Below are 21,070 nucleotides of genomic sequence, written 5' to 3' on the forward strand. Positions count from 1 at the left end.
ACACACACACACACACACACACACACACACACACACACACACACACACACACACACACACACACACACACACATTAAACACTTAATGTGAGAGGATACAGCAGTCAGTTAATATGGACAACCCTGTCAATATATTCTTTATTATTCTAATAAACAATGAATATGTATTCATCTTTGTTGTATCTTTATGGATTGTTAATTTGACTGTAATGTTATACAGTAGGATTCTTTCAAGCAACCATTTCTATCACCACTAGATGGCGGTGGAAACTAGTCTTTGCAGGTGAGGAAAGAGCCATCGGTGAGATTGGCTGTGTTCTCGAGCATCAAAATGACTGCAGGCGACTGCCGACTGACTGATCTACAAATCACCTTGCATCATAAATAACGACTGATAATTATTTGTAGATCAGTCAGTTAGTCACAATTTACCCATGATACGTTGTGTTTATGATCCTCTCGAACTCGGCCAATAACTCCATGGGTGCGTCTCAGCGTTCTACCGTGGCGTCCTCTCATCTCTTTACCTTCAGATGCACCGATATGAAAGAAGTGGACAGCACACAGTTGGAATCTATCATATTCTCATGTATCCTGGGTTTTCAGGTCAAGGCAGATTAATTGAAAGAGACCAGTAGAGGAGGCCACATTATCCTATTGAGACATACATGCTATGTGATTCCACTTTTGCCAAGGAGGTCACATTATCCTATTGAGATACATACACCCTATGTGATTGGGTGGTGAATCATTGCTTGTTAGATTTGATGTCATTAACAGCTGGGGCATTGCCTTTGTGTTAGAGTGCTCCTTGAATCAGTCTAGACACCTTTATGTTTTAAATGAGTACAGTAATATGTCTTTACGCCAGCGGTGATCAACTCTGATCCTTGAGGGGGCTGTAATGTGTGCAGGCTTTAGCTCTAGCCCGGCACTAACCATTCTAAGTCAAATCAATGAATTACTATACATGTGTTGTCTCTAGACTGCAATTAATTTATTCAGATGTGTTTGAGCAGGACACATAAAACCCTCAAGATGCTGAGCTGCCCATCCCCACTCTATGGCTTGATATCGAGTTTATACTGCAGCGTTGATGACATAACAGACACAATTTAGCACCTACTGAGCAGACTGAAACAAGCCTCTCCAGACCTCGCGGTGGTAGAACATCTTGCCCATCTAAAAGGTCAACTAAAGCCCATGTCCATGTGAATAGTCTATTTATATCATTCATGGTACATTCATTATGTGTTTGCATTGGCAACCACACATCTCTCTCTCACACACACACAAACACACCCACGCATGCAAGTACTCTCGCTAGCACACACACACTCCATTTAATACATTATTTTAATGAAAGAAATGTTGACAAAAACATGATGACATTATTGTGGTGGTGTAGAACATGAAGGGAGGGGTATGATGACTCATTGTCGGTCGTGTGTGTTCACTGCTGATCTGCTGTTTTCAAAATAAAACTGTTTCAACATAAAGTAATAACTAATGGAATCCAGGAAGCAGTTTGTGGTAGCGATCCATTCACAAACTAGCCAAAAATCACGCACTAATTTTAAAGATTCCCATTTATTTTTTTTAAAAAGGAATCTCAGCAGAAACCCAAGATGGATGGGTGTGTAGCAGACCACAAAGACGATCAGGTTGGCTGTTACTATGCCAATAATGTTCCTCTTCTCCACAGTGGTGCCCTCATCCTCATCCTTCTCCTTCATTAGAACCCTTATGGTCTGTGTGGAACAGAACACTAAAATCAAAACTGGCAGAAGATACCCCAGCACCTCTAGAACCACAAGGAACTCAACTGACAACGTGCTTTCTTGAGATACTTCATAACATGTAATCAGTTTGCGAGGATCGTTGTCTTTTCTGAACACGGCACATATCGTTACTACAGTGACCCATATGGTCCCACACACCACCGCAGCCACCTTCTTTGACCGCCATGTTCTGGTGTGGAACGGGTACTTGACCGCCAGGTAGCGGTGGATGCTGATGGCGGTGACCGTGAGGATGCTGGCGTACATGTTGATGTAATGTGTGGAGATGAGGAAGGTGCAGAAGTGTGTTCTGTCTAGACGGTGGAAGGCGTTGTAGATGCGGAAGGGGAGGAAGAACACGAGGGAGCAGTTGGCTGCTGCGAGGTTCAGCATGTAGACGTGTGTGTCGGTCCACATGGCTCGTTTGGCGAGGAAGACGCGTAGAACCGCCATGTTGAGTAGCAAGCCCACCAGGAACACAGGAAGGTAACCCACGGCTTGGAGGATCTCCACTTCACAGGTATTGTTGTTGTTACACATAGCTACCTGAGGAGAGGACATGACTCAGGCAAGCTATTACAAATATAACATTGTGTCACATGGGTTTTTACAAGATATAAGCAGAATTAAGTCCTTGATCATGGGTCTTGATCTACATAGTCTGAAATAGTTGTCCCTCCTCTCCTGTCCTTCACTTGGTCTGATGTGAAATAGTTGGAGGATAACCTCTGCCACATTGCTTTCACCTCTTGTATTTTTTTTCTTCAGATTAGTGCAGAAGACCAGGATAAAATGAATTTGAGACGACTAGGCTAGTGGCCAATCCTATAAAAGAGTGAGTTTTTGAGATACCCTTACCCCAGGTAGAACAAAACACAAACATGTTTTTTCACATCTCTAATGACTCCCAATTATCAAATGGATGGTTGTGAAAAAATATTGTACTGCAAAGAGGTTACATTTATAGATATTGTGACCCCCTCCCCTCTTCCAAAGCATGCAGAATAATTCCTTGTGACCCCAGCTCCTCTTCCAAAGCGTGCAGAATAATGCCTTGTGACCCTCGCCCCTCTTCCAAAGCAGGCAGAATAATGCCTTGTGACCCCCGCCCCTCTTCCAAAGCGTGCAGAATAATGCCTTGTGACCCCCGCCCCTCTTCCAATGCATGCAGAATAATGCCTGCATGCTTTTAGGCAGAAATATCAACAATTAATATTTATGTTGAATCTAAGCTTTACTTTTTGGTAGCTGATTAATAGACAACTTTACAAGTCAAGTGGGCTCTCATTCAGTGGTGTATGTTCCTGCATGACAAAAATACATAGAGTTATACAGTTTTTTTATGTTGTGGCCATAGCTGCGGGAAGTAGGTGTGCTGAGGTTGCTGCAGCACCACCTGATAAATCTGAATAAAAAATGTATTCATAAAAAATATGAATATCTTTTTTTAGATATATTTTTCCACAAAACTACTGCTGGGCCTTTGCTAGTCCTGTATTTGTGGACCGAAATAGATGTCTGTAGCACGGGCATAAAAAATCCTTCAAAATCTCTGTTTTGGCTAAAAAAAAGTGGTTGTATAATGAAGAACAGTATCTAGCAGGATTCAATAGTTGGAATTGTAAGAGTTGTTGCTCTGTCCCTTTCTCTGTGATTCTGTCATTCTAATGGAATCCAGAAAGAACAAAACCCTGTTCTCAAACATTTACATCAAAAGGTGCAAATTTATGGGCAAAGACATCAAACATTTACATCAAATTGAATATTTTTCCTGATCAAATAACATGAAAAACAACCACTTTGTACAGTATTCATTTACCATCCTTACAAACCACTTAATGTAAATGTATATTACTGTATTGTACATAGGCTGGTCATCTAGGTTTGTACCTGTAGACTTTCCATCACCATAATGGAAAAACAATGACCAATACAGTAATTGAGTACATTGAAACATCAAGTGTTTTGTGATGATGTGATGATGTGGCCCAGTTGGTAGCGCATGCTGCTTGCATTGCTAGGGGTGCGGGGTCGATTCCCACGTGGGACCAGTATGATGATGTACGCACTCACTAATGTACGTTGCTCTGGATAAGATTGTCTAATAAAAGGAATGAATAGACCATTTCAGTTTTCACATAGAAATAATTTGTATTGTTTTGTACAGATAATTATCAGATTGAAGTTACAAATGCTGGTAAATACAAATACATTAAGTTTGTTTTTAATTCACAAAAGTAGTGCACTGGCTTTACCTAGTCTTGTATTAGCGTACCGATATTGACCTCTGTGTCACCACCCCCCTCCCCCCATCGGCGAAAAAATCACACCACCCCCTCCCCTAAATCACTTCCGGCGGCTAAGGTTGTGGCTATTGTAATTGTCTCTAAGGAAAACAAGTGGTCTTAGACAGTGAAAACTGTCATATATTTTTTGTCAAAGGTTCCTCTGTAGACTTTATGTGTTCAGCCTCTTGCAATTATATTAGGGGGCTCCCCTAAATTTGACTCACAATCCATTATGGTGCCCAAAATCAGTTGTGCCAGTAACAGAAAGGTCACTGGTTCAAATCTGTCACGTCCTGACCTTAGTTCCTTGTTTATGTCTCTGTTTTTGTTTGGTCAGGGCGTGAGTTGGGGTGGGCATTCTATGTTTTGTATTTCTATGTTTGGCCTGGTATGGTTCCCAATCAGAGGCAGCTGTCGATCGTTGTCTCTGATTGAGAACCATACTTAGGCAGCCTGTTTTCCCACCATGGGTTGTGGGTAGATGTTTTCTGTGTCTGTGTTTTACCATACAGAACTGTTTCAGTTCTCATTTATTTCTCTTGTTCTTTTGTATTCTGTGTTCAGTTTAAAACATTTATTATGGACACTTACCACGCTGCGCATTTGTCTGATATTTCATACTCCTCGTCAGAGGAAGAAGAAAATCGTTACAATATCCCTGAGCCGGTGGGGGAAAAAAATCTGCCGTTCTGCAACAACTACTCCTCAGGCACTGTGGACGTCGATTAAGGCAGCCCCTCGCACCTCTCTGATTCAGAGGGGTTGCATTAAATGTGGAAGACACATTTTGGTTGAATGCATTCAGTTGTGCAACTGACGAGGTATCCCCTTTCCCTGTACAACACATTAGAAGTACTTTCCTAATATTGAGATTCACCCCCTTTTGCCCTCAGAACCTCAATTTGTCGGGGCATAGACTCTACAAGGTGTCAAAAGTGTTCCACAGGGATGCTGGCCCATGTTGACTCCAATGCTTCCCACAGTTGTATCAAGTTGGTTGGATGTCCTTGGGTGGTAGACCCTTCTTGATACACACAGGAAACTGTTGATCGTGAAAAACCCAGCAGCGTTCCAGTTCCTTACTCACTCAAACCAGTGAGCCTGGCACCTACTACCATACCCTGTTCAAAGGCACTTCAATCTTTTGTCTTGCCCATTCATCCTTTGAATGGCACACATACACAATCCATGTCTCAATTGTCTCAAGGCTTAAAAATCATTTTTTAACCTGTCTCCCACCCTTTACACACTGATTCTGACCATAATTCTATCCTCCTGATTTCTGCATACAAGCAAAAACTAAAGCAGGAAGTAACAGTGACTCGCTCAATATGGATGTGGTCAGATGACGCGGATGCTAAGTTACCGTTTTGCTAGCACAGACTGGATTCATCAAATGGCATTGAGGAGTATACCACCTCATTCATCGGCTTCATCAATAAGTGGATAGACGATGTCGTCCCCACAGTGACCGTACGTACATATCCCAACCAGAAGCCACGGATTACAGGCAACATCCACATCGACCTAAAGGCCAGAGCTGCAGCTTTCAAGAAGCAGGACACTATTCCGGATGCTTATAAGAAATCCCACTATGCACCAAGTTGAACCATCAAACAATCAAAGTGTCAATACAGGATTTAGATTGAATCGAACTACACCGGCCGGAAATGACGCTCGTCAGGTATGGCAGGGCTTGAGAACTATTACGGACTTCAAAGGGAAGCTAAGTCGCGAGCTGCCAAGTGACGCGAGCCTACCAGATGAGCTAAATGCCTTTTATGCTCGTTTCGAGGCAAGCAACACTGAAGCATGCATGAGAGCACCAGCTGTTCTGGACGGCTGTGTAATAGCGCTCATCGGTAGCCGATGTGAGGAAGACCTTTAAACAGGTCAAGATTCACAAAGTCACGGGGGCCAGACGGATTACCAGGACGTGTACTCAGAGCATGTCCGGACCAACTGGCAAGTGTCTACACTGACATTTTCAACTCTCCCTGAGCGAGTCTGATTTTACCTACATGTTTCAAGCAGACCACCATATTCCCTGTGTCCAAGGAAGCGAGGATAACCTGCCTAAATGATTACCGACCGCAACCACTCAAGTCGGTAGCCATGAAATACTTTGAAAGGTTTGTCATAGCTCCCATCAACAGCACCCTCCCGGATACCCTAGACCCACTCCAATTCCCATACCGCCCCAACAGATCCACTGATGACCCAATCTCAATCGTACTCCACACTGCCCTTTCCCACCTGGATATCAGCATTCAACACCATAGTGCCCGCAAAGCTCATCACTAAGTTAAGGACTCTGGGTCTAAACACCTCCCTCTGCAACTGGATCCTGGACTTCCTGACAGACTGCCCCCAGGTGGTAAGGGTAGGCAACAACATGTCTGCTACACTGATCCTCAACACTGGGGCCCCTCAGGGGTGTGTGCTTAGTCCCCTCCTGTACTCCCTGTTCACCCACAACTGCGTGGCAAAACACGACTCCAACACTATCATTAAGTTTGCTGACGACACAGCAGTGGTAGGCCTGATCACCGACAACGATGAGACAGCCTTTAGGGAGGAGGTCAAAGACCTGGCAGTGTGGTGCCAGTACAACAACCTCTCCCTCAATGTGAGAAAGACAAGGAGCTGATCGTGGACTACAGGAAAATGTGGGCCGAGCAGGCCAAAATTAACATCGACGGGACAGTAGTGGAGCGGGTCGAAAGTTTCAGGTTCCTTGGTGTCCACATCACCAATGAACTATCATGGTCCAAACACACCAAGACAGTCGTAAAGAGGGCACGATTACACATTTTCCCCCTTAGGGGACTGAAAAGATTTGGCATGGGTCCTCAAAAAGTTATACAACTGCACCATCGAGAGCATCCTGACCGGTTGCATCACCGCCTGATATGGCAACTGCTCGGCTTCTGACCGTAAGGCGCTACAGAGGGTAGTGCGAATGGCCCAGTACATCAGTGGTGCCAAGCTTCCTGCCACCCAGAGCCTATATACTAGGCGGTGTCAGAGGAAAGCCCAAAAAATTGTCAAAGACTCCAGTCACCCAAGTCATAGACTGCTTTCTCTGCTACTGCACGGCATGCGGTAACGGAGCGCCAAGTCTAGGACCAAAAGGCTACCCCAAGCCATAAGACTGCTGAACAATTAATCAAATGGCCACCGGACTACTTACATTGACACCCCTCTCCCCTCCATTTGTTTTTTACACTGTTGCTTCTCGATGTTTATTATCTATGCATAGTCACTTCACCCCTACCTACATGTACAAATGACCTCAACTAACCTTTACCCCCGCACATTGACTCGATACAGGTACCCCCTGTATATAGCCTCGTTATTGTTATTATATTGTGTTTCTTTTTATTATTTTTTACTTTAGTTTATTTGGTCAATCTTTTCTCAACTCTTTCTTGAACTGCACTGTTGGTTAAGGGCTTGTATAAGCATTTCACGGTAAGGTCTACACATGTTGTATTTGGCACATGTGACAAATAACGTTTGATTTGATTTGATTGAAGTGGATTTTACAGGTGACCTCAATAAAGGATCTTGGCTTTCACCTAATTCACCTGTCATGGAAAGAGTTGGTGTTCCTAAAGTTTTCTACACTCAGTGTACATGTTTTAAATGAGACATGTTTCAGATTTGTTTACTTTACTTACATACATGTACTCAATACTATGTTTGTCCAATTCAACTTCAGTGCATTTGGAAAGTGTTCAGACCCCTTGACTTACTCCACATTTTGTCACGTTACAGCCTTATTCTGAAATAGATTTTTTTTAAATCCACTCATCAATCTTCACACAATGCCAAATAATAACAAAGCAAAAGCAGGTTTTTAGAAATGTTTGCAAATGTATTAAATAAAAAACTGAAATATTACATTTACATAAGTATTCAGACCCTTTCCTCAGTACTTTGTTGAAGCACCTTTGGCAGCGATTACAGCCTCGTGTCTTCTTGGATATGGTGCTATAAGTTTGCCACACCTGTATTTGAGAGTTTCTCCCATATTTCTCTACAGATCCTCTCAAGCTCTGTCAGGTTTGATGGGGAGTGTCGCTGCACCGCTATTTTCAGGTCTCTCCAGAAATGTTCAAGTCTGGGCTCTGACTGGCCACTCAAGCACATTCAGAGACTTGTCCCGAAGCAACTCCTGCATTGTCTTGGCAGTGTGACTAGGGTCATTCTCCTGTTGGAAGGTAAACCTTCACCCCAGTCTGAGGTCCTGAGTGCTCTGGAGATGGTTTTCATCAAAATCTCTCTGTACTATGCTCCGTTCATTTTTCACTCAATCCAAATCCAACACAACATACCACTTTGCATATGTCCAAGCATTGTGGTGGCTACATCATGTTATGGTTGTGCTTGTCGTTGGCAAGGAAGCTTCTTGGTATAAAAATACAGCTATAAGCACAGGAAAAATCCTAGAGGAAAACATGGTTCAGTCTGCGTTTTATCAGACACTGGGAGACAAATCCTCCTTTCAGCAGGACAATAACCTAAAATACAATGCCACATCTACAGTGGAGTTGATTACCATGACTACATTAAATGTTCCGAAGTGGACTAGTTACAGTTTTGACTTAAATAGGCATGAAAATCTATGGCAAGACTTGAAAATAACTTTCCAGAAATGATCAACAATCAACTTGACAGAGCTTGAAGAATTTTTAAAAGAATAACAGGCAAATATTGTACAATCCAGGTGTTTAAAACTCTTAGAGGCTTACCCAGAAAGACTCACAGCTGTAACTGCCACTAAAGCTGCTTCTCCAAAACAATGACTCAGGGGTATGAATACTTATGTAAATTATATATTTCTGTATTTTATTGTCAATAATTATGCTAACATTTTGTATAGATGGGTGAGAATTATTTTTTCAATCCAGGCTTTAACACAACAAAATGGGGAATAAGTCAAGAGATACTGTATGTACCTATTTTGCTACCACCCAAGGCTGGCCAGCCCATGTGACACCTGAACTGGACTGCATGTGAAGCATGAGCTCTCACTCTGGTCTGGGAAACTGCAAAGTAATCCCAACTCCCTACAAGGACGTCATGCAATATAGAAAACATGAGGCCCCTTTGGATGATCAAACTTAAAGATGCTATATGCAATCGTGTATGGTGGTTGGGGATTGACTGTGAGATAGTGGTCTTTGTGCACCATGTTTGATCAGTTCCACCACCTCTGCAACCTCTTTCCATCAAAGCTCAGAACTTCTTCAAATATATATGTGTGGAGTCCCTCTTCAACAACACTTCATAGTGATTTTGGGCAGCACCATGGTAAGAAATGTGACTGTTCCTGGTGCAAAAACAATGTCTTATCCCGGAGCTTGAGTAAATGACATTACTAAGCTGCTTCCGAGTGTACTACATCAGGACATGGAAATCGATTCTATCGTAGTCCATGTGGGTTTTAATGACATTATGAAGGACAGCTCTGAACAATTGATACTGGATTTTAAAGAGCTGATTGACTCTCTGCTAGACACTAACGAAAGACCCATCATATCTGCCCCTGTTGTTACACGAAGCAGAGCAGGTGAACCCAAGAGCAGACTCAGACGAGGAGACTGGGATAAGGTAACCAAGGTATTTATTGACAAACAGGGAAGAAGGGGTGCAGGCCAGGGAAAGCTTGGGCGGGTTGCAAGGAGCTAGGTGCTGAGGCTGAGGCTGGAGCGATGGGAGTTGAGGCTGGGTAAGCAGACCGGGAGAGGAATCCAAGGAAGCAGTAGAGTGGGGGGTCCAGGACAGGGTAGCAGGACTGACGAGACGTGGGACTGGAGACAGGGACCAGAGTCAGAGCAAACAGAATGAGCAGAGGTTACGATCTGGCAGCGCGGACTGATGACATTCATATTCTGACTCTCTGACTTTCACTTAGATAATAGCATTGATGATACAGTTGTAGTAATACAAGGTTATAACATTTACAGGAAAGATATAAATGCTGATGGCGGTGTTGCTTTTTATATTCAGAACCACATTCCTGTAAAGATTAGACAGGATCTCATGTTAAATAATGTTGAGTTAATATGGCTACAGGTTCATCTGCTATAGACCACCAAGTGCTAACAGTCAGTATCTGAATAACATGTGTGAAATGTTTTATCATGTATGTGATTTAAATATTGACTGGTTTCATCAAGCTGCCTACTCAAGAAAAAACTTGTACCTGCTACTTGGTTCAGGTTATCAGTCAACGTACCAGGGTAGTTACAAACAGCACAGGAATGAAATCATCAACATGTATTTATCACATCTTTACTGATGCAGCATAAATTTGCTTGAAAGCAGTATCCAGATCCATCGGATGTAGTGATCCCAATATAGTAGCCATATCAAGGAAAAACCAAAGTTTCAACAAGTTTTGTAGTGATTCCTATGCTGTTGATCTAAATAATATGTCCGTGGTGTGTAATGAGGAGCAAAAAGACACGGCACTTGACACATTTCTGAAATGGATTATTCCAGTTACAAATAAGCATGCACCCATTATCAAATCAAATCCATTTTTATTGGTCACATAAACATGGTTAGCAGATGTTAATGTAAGTCTAGCGAAATGCTTGTGCTTCTAGTTCCGACAGTGCAGTAATATCTAACAAGTAATCGAATAATTTCACAACAACTACCTTATACACACAAGTGTAAAGGGATGAATAAGAATATGTACATATATATATATACAGTGGGGAGAACAAGTATTTGATACACTGCTGATTTGGCAGGTTTTCCTACTTACAAAGCATGTAGAGGTCTGTCATTTTTATCATAGGTACACTTCAACTGTGAGAGACGGAATCTAAAACAAAAATCCAGAAAATCACATTGTATGATTTTTAAGTAATTCATTTTCATTTTATTGCATGACATAAGTATTTGATACATCAGAAAAGCAGAACTTAATATTTGGTACAGAAACCTTTGTTTGCAATTACAAAGATCATACGTTTCCTGTAGTTCTTGACCAGGTTTGCACACACTGCAGCAGGGATTTTGGCCCACTGCTCCATACAGACCTTCTCCAGATCTTTCAGGTTTCGGGGCTGTCGCTGGGAAATACAGACTTTCAGCTCCCTCCAAAGATTTTCTATTGGGTTCAGGTCTGGAGACTGGCTAGGCCACTCCAGGACCTTGAGATGCTTCTTACAGAGCCACTCCTTAGTTGCCCTGGCTGTGTGTTTTGGGTCTTTGTCATGCTGGAAGAGCCAGCCACGACCCATCTTCAATGCTCTTACTGAGGGAAGGAGGTTGTTGGCCAAGATCTTGCGATACATGGCCCCATCCATCCTCCCCTCAATATGGTGCAGTCGTCCTGTCCCCTTTGCAGAAAAGCATCCCCAAAGAATGATGTTTCCACCTCCATGCTTCACGGTTGAGTGGAGTGGAGTGGAGTTTAGACCAAAAAGCTCTATTTTTGTTCCATCAGACCACATGACCTTCTCCCATTCCTCCTCTGGATCATCCAGATGGTCATTGGCAAACTTCAGACGGGCCTGGACATGCGCTGGCTTGAGCAGGGGGACCTTGCGTGCGCTGCAGGATTTTAATCCATGACGGCGTAGTGTGTTACTAATGGTTTTCTTCGAGACTGTGGTCCGAGCTCTCTTTAGGTCATTGACCAGGTCCTGCCGTGTAGTTCTGGGCTGATCCCTCACCTTCCTCATGATCATTGATGCCCCACGAGGTGAGATCTTGCACGGAGCTACAGACCGAGGGTGATTGACCGTCATCTTGAACTTCTTCCATTTTCTAATAATTGCGACAACAGTTGTTGCCTTCTCACCAAGCTGCTTGCCTATTGTCCTGTAGCCCATCCCAGCCTTATGCAGGTCTATAATTTTATCCCTGATGTCCTTACACAGCTCTCTGGTCTTGCACATTGTGGAGAGGTTGGAGTCTGTTTGATTGAGTGTGTGGACAGGTGTCTTTTATACAGGTAACGAGTTCAAACAGGTGCAGTTAATACAGGTAATGAGTGGAGAACAGGAGGGCTTCTTAAAGAAAAACTAACAGGTCTGTGAGAGCCGGAATTCTTACTGGTTGGTAGGTGATCAAATACTTAAGTCATGCAATACAATGCAAATTAATTATTAAAAATCATACAATGTGATTTTATGGATTTTTGTTTTAGATTCCGTCTCTCACAGTTGAAGTGAACCTATGATAAAAATTACAGACCTCTACATGCTTTGTAAGTAGAAAAACCTGAAAAATCGGCAGTGTGTCAAATACTTGTTCTCCCCACTGTATATATGGATGAGCGATGGCCATGCGGCATAGGCAAGATGCAGTAGATGGTATAGAGTACAGTCTATACATATGAGATGAGTAAGGTAGGGTATGTAAAGAGTATATAAAGTGGCATTGTTTAATGTGACTAGTGATACATGTATTATGTCCAATTATTAATGATTAAAGTGGCGAGAGATTTGAGTCTGTATGCTGGCAGCTGCCACTCAATGTTAGTGATGGCTGTTTAACAGTCTGATAGCCTTGAGATAGAAGCTGTTTTTCAGTCTCTCGGTCCCAGCTTTGATGCACCTGTACTGACCCCACCTTCTGGATGATACCAGAGTGAACAGGCAGTGACTCGGGTGGTTGTTGTCCTTGATCTTTTTGGCCTTCCTGTGACATCAGGTGATGTAGGTGGTTTTAGTAGTTTTCCTCCGGTGAGGCATTGTGCAGACCGCACTACCCTCTGGAGAACCTTGCGGTTGTGGGCGTAGCAGTTGCCGAACCAGGCGGTGATACAGCCCGACAGGATACTCTCGGTTGTGCATCTGTAAAAGTTTGTGTCTCGGTGACAAGCCAAATTTATTCAGCCTCTTGAGGTTGAAGAGGTGCTGTTGCGCCTTCTTCACCATGCTGTCTGTGTGGGTGGACCATTTCAGTTTGTCCGTGATGTGTATGCCGAGGAACTTAAAACTTTCCACCTTCTTCACTACTGTCCCGTTGATGTGGATAGGGGGGTGCTCTCTCTGCTGTTTCCTGAAGTCCACGATCATCTCCTTTGTTTTGTTGACGTTGAGTGTGTGGTTATTTTCCTTACACCACACTCCGAGGGCGCTCACCTCCTCCCTGTAAGCCATCTTGTCATTGTTGGTAATCAAGCCTGCCCCTGTTGTGTCATCTGCAAACTTGATGATTGAGTTGGAGGCGTGCATGGCCACGCAATCATGGGTGAACAGGGAGTACAGGAGAGGGCTGAGAACGCACCCTTGTGGGGCCCCAGTGTTGAGGATCTGCGGGGTGGAGATGTTGTTTCCTACCCTCACCACCTGGGGGCAGTCATTAAGAAAGTCCAGGACCCAGTTGCACAGGGCGGGGTCGAGACCCAGGGTCTCAGGCTTAATGACGAGTTTGGAGGGTACTATGATGTTAAATGCTGTGCTGTAGTCGATGAACAGCATTCTTACATAGGTATTCCCTATGTCCAGATAGGTTAGGGCAGTGTGCAGTGTGATTGTGATTGTGTCGTCTGTGGACATATTGGGGTGGTAAGCAAATTGGAGTGGGTCTAGGATATCAGGTAGGGTGGAGGTGATATGATCCTTGACTAGTCTCTCAAAGCACTTCATGATGACAAAAGTGAGTGCTATTGGGCGATAGTTGTTTAGCTCAGTTACCTTGGCTTTCTTGGGAACAGGAACAATGGTGGCCCTCTTGAAGCATGTGGGCACAGCAGACTGGGATAGGGATGGATTGAATATGTCCGTAAACACACCAGCCAGCTGGTCTGCGCATGCTCTGAGGACGCAGCTAGGGATGCCGTCTGGACCGGCAGCCTTGCTAGGGCTAACACGTTTAAATGTTTTACTCACGTTGGTCACGGTGAAGGAGAGCCCACAGGTTTTGGTAGCGGGCCGTGTCAGTGGCACTGTATTGTCCTCAAAGCGAGCAAAGAAGTTGTTTGATTTGTCTGGGAGCATGACGTTGTTGTCCGCGGCGGGTCTGGTTTTCTTTTTGTAGTCCGTGATTGACTGTAGACCCTGCCACATACGTCTCGTGTTTGAGCCGTTGAATTGCGACTCTACTTTGTCTTTATACTGACGCTTAGCTTGTTTGATTGCCTTGCGGAGGGAATAGCTACACTGTTTGTATTCGGTAATGTTTCCGGTCGCCTTGCCATGATTAAAAGCAGTGGTTTGCGCTTTCGGTTTTGCGCGAATGCTGCCATCAATCCACGGTTTCTGGTTAGGGAAGGTTTTTAATAGTCACCAAGGGTACAACATCACTGATGCACTTGCTAATAAACTCGATCACCGAGTCAGTTTATACATCATTGTTGTTGTCTGAGGCTATCCAGAACATACGTATCCCAGTCCACGTGATTGAAGCAATCTTGAAGCGTGGAATCCGATTGGTCGGACAAGCGTTGAGCAGACCTGAGCTCGGGTGTTTCCTGTTTTAGTTTCTGTCTGGGAGCTGGGAGCAACAAAATGGAGTCATGGTCAGATTTGTCATAAGGAGGGTGGGGGAAGGCTTTGTATGCATCGCGGAAGTTAGAATAGCAATGGTCCAGAATGCTGCCAGCATGAGTCGCGCATTCGATATGCTGATCAAATTTAGGGAGCCTTGTCTTCAGATTAGCTTTGTTAAAATCCCCAGCTACAATAAATGCAGCCTCAGGATATATGGTTTCCAGTTTACATAGAGTCCAGTGAAGTCCTTTCAGGGCCAACGAGGTGTCTGCTTGGGGGGGATATACACGGCTGTGATTATAATCGATGCGAATTCTCTTGGTAGATAATGCGGTCGGCATTTGATTGTAAGGAATTCTAAGTCAGGTGAACAAAATGCCTTGAGTTCCTGTATGTTGTTATGTTTACACCATGAATCGTTAATTATAAGGCATACACCCCAACCCTTCTTTGTTTCTGTCGGCGCGATCCGTGAAGAAACCGGGTGGCTGTACAGACTCTAATAACATATCCCTAGTGAGCCATGTTTCCATGAACCAGAGAATGTTGCAATCTTTGATGTCTCTCTGGAAGGCAACCCTTGCTCGAATTTCGTCTACCTTGTTGTCAAGAGACTGGACGTTGGCGAGTAGTATACTTGGAAGCGGTCAGCGATGTGCCCGTCAATGGAGCCTGACCAGAAGACCGCGAGGGATGAGGACTGAGAGGGATGAGGCAAAAGGAATGGCAAATAAGTCTGGCTGCACAACCAATTAGCAAATGTATTGCAAATTGAGAAATCATGTGACTAATCTGAATTTAAAAAAAGGCTAACTCAGCTCCATCATTCATTGAATCAGATGGCTCATTCATCACAAAACCAACTGATATTGCCAACTACTTTAATTATTTTTTCATTGTCAAGATTAGCAAACTTGTTGCCAGCAACAAACGCTGACACTACACATCCAAGTATATCTGACCAAATTATGAAAGACAAGCATTGTATTTTAGAAATCCGTAAAGTGAGTGTGAAAGAGGTGAAAAAATTATTGTTGTCTATCAACAATGACAAGCCACCTGGGTCTGGCAACTTGGATGGAAAATTACTGAGGATAATGGTGGGCGAAATTGCCACTCCTATTTGTCATATTTTCAATTTAAGCCTACTGGAATGTGTGTACCCCAAGGCTAGGAGGGAAGCAAAAGTCATTCCACTACCTAATAGTGAAGCCACCTTTACTGGCTAAAATAGCAGACCAATCAGCCTGTTACCAACCCTTAGTAAACGTTTGGAAAAAACTGTGTTTGACCAGAAACAATGCTATTTTACAGTAAACCAACTGACAACAAACTTTCAGCATGCTTATAGGGAAGGACATTCAACAAGCACAGCACTTACACAAATGACTGATGATTGGCTGGGAGAAATGTATGATAAAAATATTGTGGGGGCTGTTTTGTTAGACTTCAGTGCGGCTTTAGACATTAGATCATAGTCATCTGCTGGAAAAATGTATGTGTTATAGCTTGTGTTATAACCTGTTTAACAGAACACAGAGGGTGTTCTTTAATGGAAGCCTCTCCAACGTAATCCAGGTAGAATCCGGAATTCCCCAGGGCAGCTGTCTAGGCCCACTACTTTTTTCAATGTTTACTAATGACCTGCCACAGGCTTTGAGTAAAACCAGAATGTCTATGTATGCGGATGACTCAGCACTATACATGTCAGCTACTACAGTGACTGAAATGACTGCAACACTTAACAAAGAGTTGCAGTTAGTTTCAGAGTGGGTGGCAAGGAATAAGTATGTCTAAAACTAAAAGCATTGTATTTGGGACACATCATTCTCTAAACCCTAAACCTCAACTAAGTATTGTAATAAATAATGTGGAAATTTAGTAAGTTGAGGTGACTAAACTGCTTGGAATAACCCTAGATTGTAAACTGTCATGGTCAAAACATATTGATACAACAGTAGCTAAGATGGGGAGAAGTCTGTCCATAATAAAGCACTGCTCTACCTTAACAGTACTGTCAACAAGGCAGGTCCTACAGGCTCTAGTTTTGTCACACCTGAACTACTGTTCAGTCGTGTGGTCAGGTGCCACAAAAAAAGGACTTAGGGAAATTGCAATTGTCCAAGAATAGGGCAGCACGGCTGGCCTTTGGATGTACACAGATAGCTAATATTAATAATATCCATGTCAAATCTCTCCTGGCTCAAAGTGGAATAGAGATTGACTTCATCACTACTTGTATTTATGAGAGGTATTGACATGTTGAATGCACCGAGCTGTCTGTTTGAACTACTGGCGCACTCGGACACCCATATGCATACCCCACAAGACTTGCCACAAGAGGTCTAGTCACAGTCCCCAGGTCCAGAATAGACTATGAGAGGCGCACAGTACTACATAGAGCCATGACTACATCAACCTCTATTCCACATCAAGTAACTGATGCAAACAGTACAATTAGATTTAAGAAACAAATAAAATACACCTTATGGAACAGCGGGTACAGTGAAGCAACACAAACATAGGCACAAAACATATGCATATGCACACACCCACACGATAACATACGCACTACACACACACGTACACATGGATCTTGTATGGAAGATATGTGGTAGTGGTGGAGTAGGGGCCTGAGGGCACACAGTTTGTTGTGAAATCGGTGAATATATTGTAATGCTTTTAAAAGTGTATAAAAAAAGTTCTGCCCCAGAATTACCAGTTAGCTGTTCAAACTGATCAGGCCCCAGAACTACAACCACTACCCCAGAATTACCAGTTAGCTGTTCAAACTGATCAGGCCCCAGAACTACAACCACTACCCCAGAATTACCATTTAGCTGTTCAAACTGATCAGGCCCCAGAACTACACCCGCTACCCCAGAATAACCATTTTGGTGTTCATACGGATCAGGCCCCAGAACTACAACCACTACCCCAGAATTACTAGTTACAGTAGCTGTGCAACCAGGTTAGGCCCCAGAACTACAATCACTACTGGCTACTTTTTCTCCTCAACCTGATAGGACACACTCATGTCCTGGTCACCTCAAAGACTTGGAATCAACCTCACACACTTAGTTTCAGTGGGGAAAAGAGTGTAAATGTTAGAGCTGTACACATACACTACTAGAGTGGCTGACTGTTGTATTATAGGTTTATTTCCTATAACTTGGTTACACTACTATGTGCTTGTGTAGTGGACAACATGAACACACATTGAAAAGATAATTGGCTTCAGCTATTCAAACACAACAGAGGCATGGCAGTGCCACTCATAATCATAGTAATACCAAAAGCTATTTTATTTACAGTGCCTTGCGAAAGTATTCGGCCCCCTTGAACTTTGCGACCTTTTGCCACATTTCAGGCTTCAAACATAAAGATATAAAACTGTATTTTTGTGAAGAATCAACAACAAGTGGGACACAATCATGAAGTGGAACGACATTTATTGGATATTTCAAACTTTTTTAACAAATCAAAAACTGAAAAATTGGGCGTGCAAAAAATTGTCCAATTCACACACTTCAAGAGAACATCCCTGGTCATCCTTTTTGCCTCACTAAACACAAATGCTTAGTTTGTAAATTATGTCTGAGTGTTAGAGTGTGCCCCTGGCTATCCATCAATAAAAAGCAAGAAAATTGTGCCATCTGGTTTGCATAATATAAAGAATTTGAAATGGTTTATACTTTTACTTTTGATACTTAAGTACATTTTAGCAACTCCATTTACTTTGATACTTAGTATATTTAAAACCAAATTACTCAAGTAATATTTTACTTTTACTTGAGTCATTTTCTATTAAGGTATGTTTACTTTTACTCAGGTATGACAATTGAGTACTTTTTCCACCACTGAGTAGTGGCTAAAAATATTAAAATCATTCAAGGAACCTTGGACCCCCAAAAATATAATTTCGATATCTGAGTCCACAAGCTTTCCTTAGAGCAGATTACAATAGCAACACCATCAAAAAACATATAACTGTATGTATTTTTGTCAGGCAGGACCACACACCACTGAATGAAAGGACTTTTGACTTGGAAAGTTGTATATTAATCAGCTACCAAAAAAAAGCTTACATTCATCATAAATATTAATAGCTGATATGTCCACCTGTTGTATCTCTGTGTTTACAGATCTGTATTTCCAAGATGCATTAAGATATCCTAATGATTGTTTGTGTATGTTGGCCAAACCACTGATTACTTGTATTGCACATTTTAGCAATATCAGAGCTTGCAATATTGAGTTACATGAGCTGATGTGGCCCGACCCTCCTACAGCCAGGCATAATTATGCACTTTTAGAGTTTAGGGGTTGTGTCAGAATATCTATATATTTTACCACTTTTGCAGTAAAATATTTTTACACAACCATTCAATTCATAAATGCGGAAACATTAGTAGTGGAAAAACATGGTAGGGGTATCAAAAAAAAATGTAAGCCCTGCAACTAGCCTATACTGAGATGCACCCATAGTAATAGACTCTAATCACGTCTAATCAGAGTATTTCTGTGCGTCAGGTCAACAGGAACAGTGTGCTTCCTCATTGAAAAAATATACTTTATTTGGACAGACAGTCATATATAAAGAATCATAATCATACCTTGTGTTATTTCCCACTCTCCTTTCTCACTCAGTGACTGATGAGATCTATCTCCTTGCAAAGAAAATGGCTTTAGAAGAAAAAATATGTTTTACTTATCTTTGTCAGTATCAAGGTTAAACGTCAAACAAGGCATCTAGAGTTAAAATGAATAGAGGATTCTGTATTGTACTGATTCCTGTGGGGTTACCATTAACTGAGTAGTACATCTGCAAAGCTACTAAGGCATTTTCCCTTTCTATTTTTTTCACCATTACAGTCTTGCACGGTAAAATACATTATTGATAAATGGCATCAGCTTATCTAAATATTGTCCGAATATTGTATTATTGCAATATATTGTTAATGAAGATTGACATTTATCAAATATTCTCCATGTCTGTGGCCTACACATAATTTAATATGTTTAAGACCAATCATTACTCACCGTTCAATTCAACTTTTCTCCGAAAATCAGGTGTAAGTTCAAATTTGACATGCATTGATTGCTATATGCTCTTTTGAAACTGCTGTAAAGTAGTTTCTATCTAAACTTTAATAGAGGAAGTGTATGTCAGTCAAATAAAAATACTATCTACTAGCTCAATTTGCATGTTTAGCTTTGTGATTATGTGATAGGGCCTTCATACATCAGCCCTTCTCTCTGTTGTCACGGAGATAGCATTGTTGCCATGTCAACAGGGCAGCAGTGGGAGTGTGACGTATATAACTAGGCCAAGACATAAACCACAGGCTAGCAGTGTACTGGCTGATCTCTGTGTTCAAGCACAATAATGAAAGTACTGAGGTTTGGAGGGTGTTATTTTCACCAGAATATCTTCAGACGAGAAAAGTGACTTGACTGAACTCCTTCCTCTGAAACTGAAATGGTTGAAATAATCACTCTGAAAAGTGTAACAGTTTTTTGGGTTTAGGTGGTCTACATGTAAATGTAAGATGGTGTAAAATATGTGTGACATATTGCAAAGCTGTATTTTCATCTCAACCATCTCACCTCTCCACATTCAGGATTCTTCCATTCCTTTTGTCTCATGCAATATCCCGTCGTGTCTTTGGCTATGCCGGATTAAGGGATATGACATGCTATTCTATAAAATTATTTCTCCGCAATTAATATTACCTGATTGAGCTAATCGTGTAAATGTAATTAACTAGAGAGTCGGGGCACCACAAAAGAATATATATAGAGCTGTTATCTTCCAAATAAACTCTTAAAGACCTAGTAATATTTGACATCAATAGCAGTCAATATTAATCGTCACCTTAATTCAGTCTCATCTGAAAGTTGTAAATTCTTGGTTATCTTCACGAACCCTGGCTAACAAGTTGAATCAGCAATACAAAATTGGGTTTCATTATTTATTTACTAAATACCTAACTAATCACACAGAATTACATATACACGGAATTAATCATAACTTGATTAGAAATTACGTCATAAAGGAAAACGTCCCTAGCGGGTGGAACAGATATGACAGCTTGTTACACAAAAGAAAAGGGGATGGGTTTGAGTGAAAGACTGGGAAGACTGAGTAACAAAGGAAGAAGCTGTGCTATCGTAAATACAGTATCTTATGCATTCTAAATTACCGCCCATTTGGAGAAGGAAAATGCAATAAATATATACTCTGAGCTGCGCTTCAGTAGGTTGGTGGTAGATGGAAGGCCGTGTTGCCAAACCGAGTCCTTTGTCCTTTGAAGAATGTCTCTGGTGGTCAATTGGATACGTTGTAGTAACGTCATTGTGTGATAGACGGGATACTCTAACCCTCGTTTGCAGCTGCTGTGGCTAACTCAACGGCAAGGCGGTATCACTTCTGTAGTGAATAAGAGTTCAAAGTTCATACCATTCGCAACCAAAGCTCACGCTGATGTTGGCTTCGTTCTGTAGTTATTATCTGAACCATTCTGACATCGGAC

At 42.2% G+C, this 21,070-nt stretch overlaps 1 protein-coding gene across 1 annotated transcript; it reads right to left on the reverse strand.

The window, feature by feature from the left end:
• Positions 1–930: 930 nt before the first annotated feature.
• LOC112260825 (G-protein coupled receptor 35-like) lies at positions 931–19,744 on the reverse strand. Its single transcript, XM_024436183.2, has 3 exons — positions 19,578–19,744; positions 19,151–19,220; positions 931–2,326 (listed from the first exon to the last, which is right to left on the reverse strand). Exon 3 carries the CDS (start codon positions 2,318–2,320, stop codon positions 1,433–1,435), a length of 888 nt encoding a protein of 295 aa, XP_024291951.1. The 5' UTR covers positions 2,321–2,326; positions 19,151–19,220; positions 19,578–19,744; the 3' UTR covers positions 931–1,432.
• Between the last annotated feature and the right edge of the window lie 1,326 nt (positions 19,745–21,070).

The sequence above is a fragment of the Oncorhynchus tshawytscha genome, linkage group LG10, assembly GCF_018296145.1.
Source record: "Oncorhynchus tshawytscha isolate Ot180627B linkage group LG10, Otsh_v2.0, whole genome shotgun sequence".
Lineage (NCBI taxonomy): Eukaryota > Metazoa > Chordata > Actinopteri > Salmoniformes > Salmonidae > Oncorhynchus > Oncorhynchus tshawytscha.

What these genes read in the sequence shown, in the direction of transcription:
- LOC112260825 (XM_024436183.2), bottom strand. Translation starts at nt 2,320, where the DNA reads ATGTGTAACAACAACAATACCTGTGAAGTGGAGATCCTCCAAGCCGTG.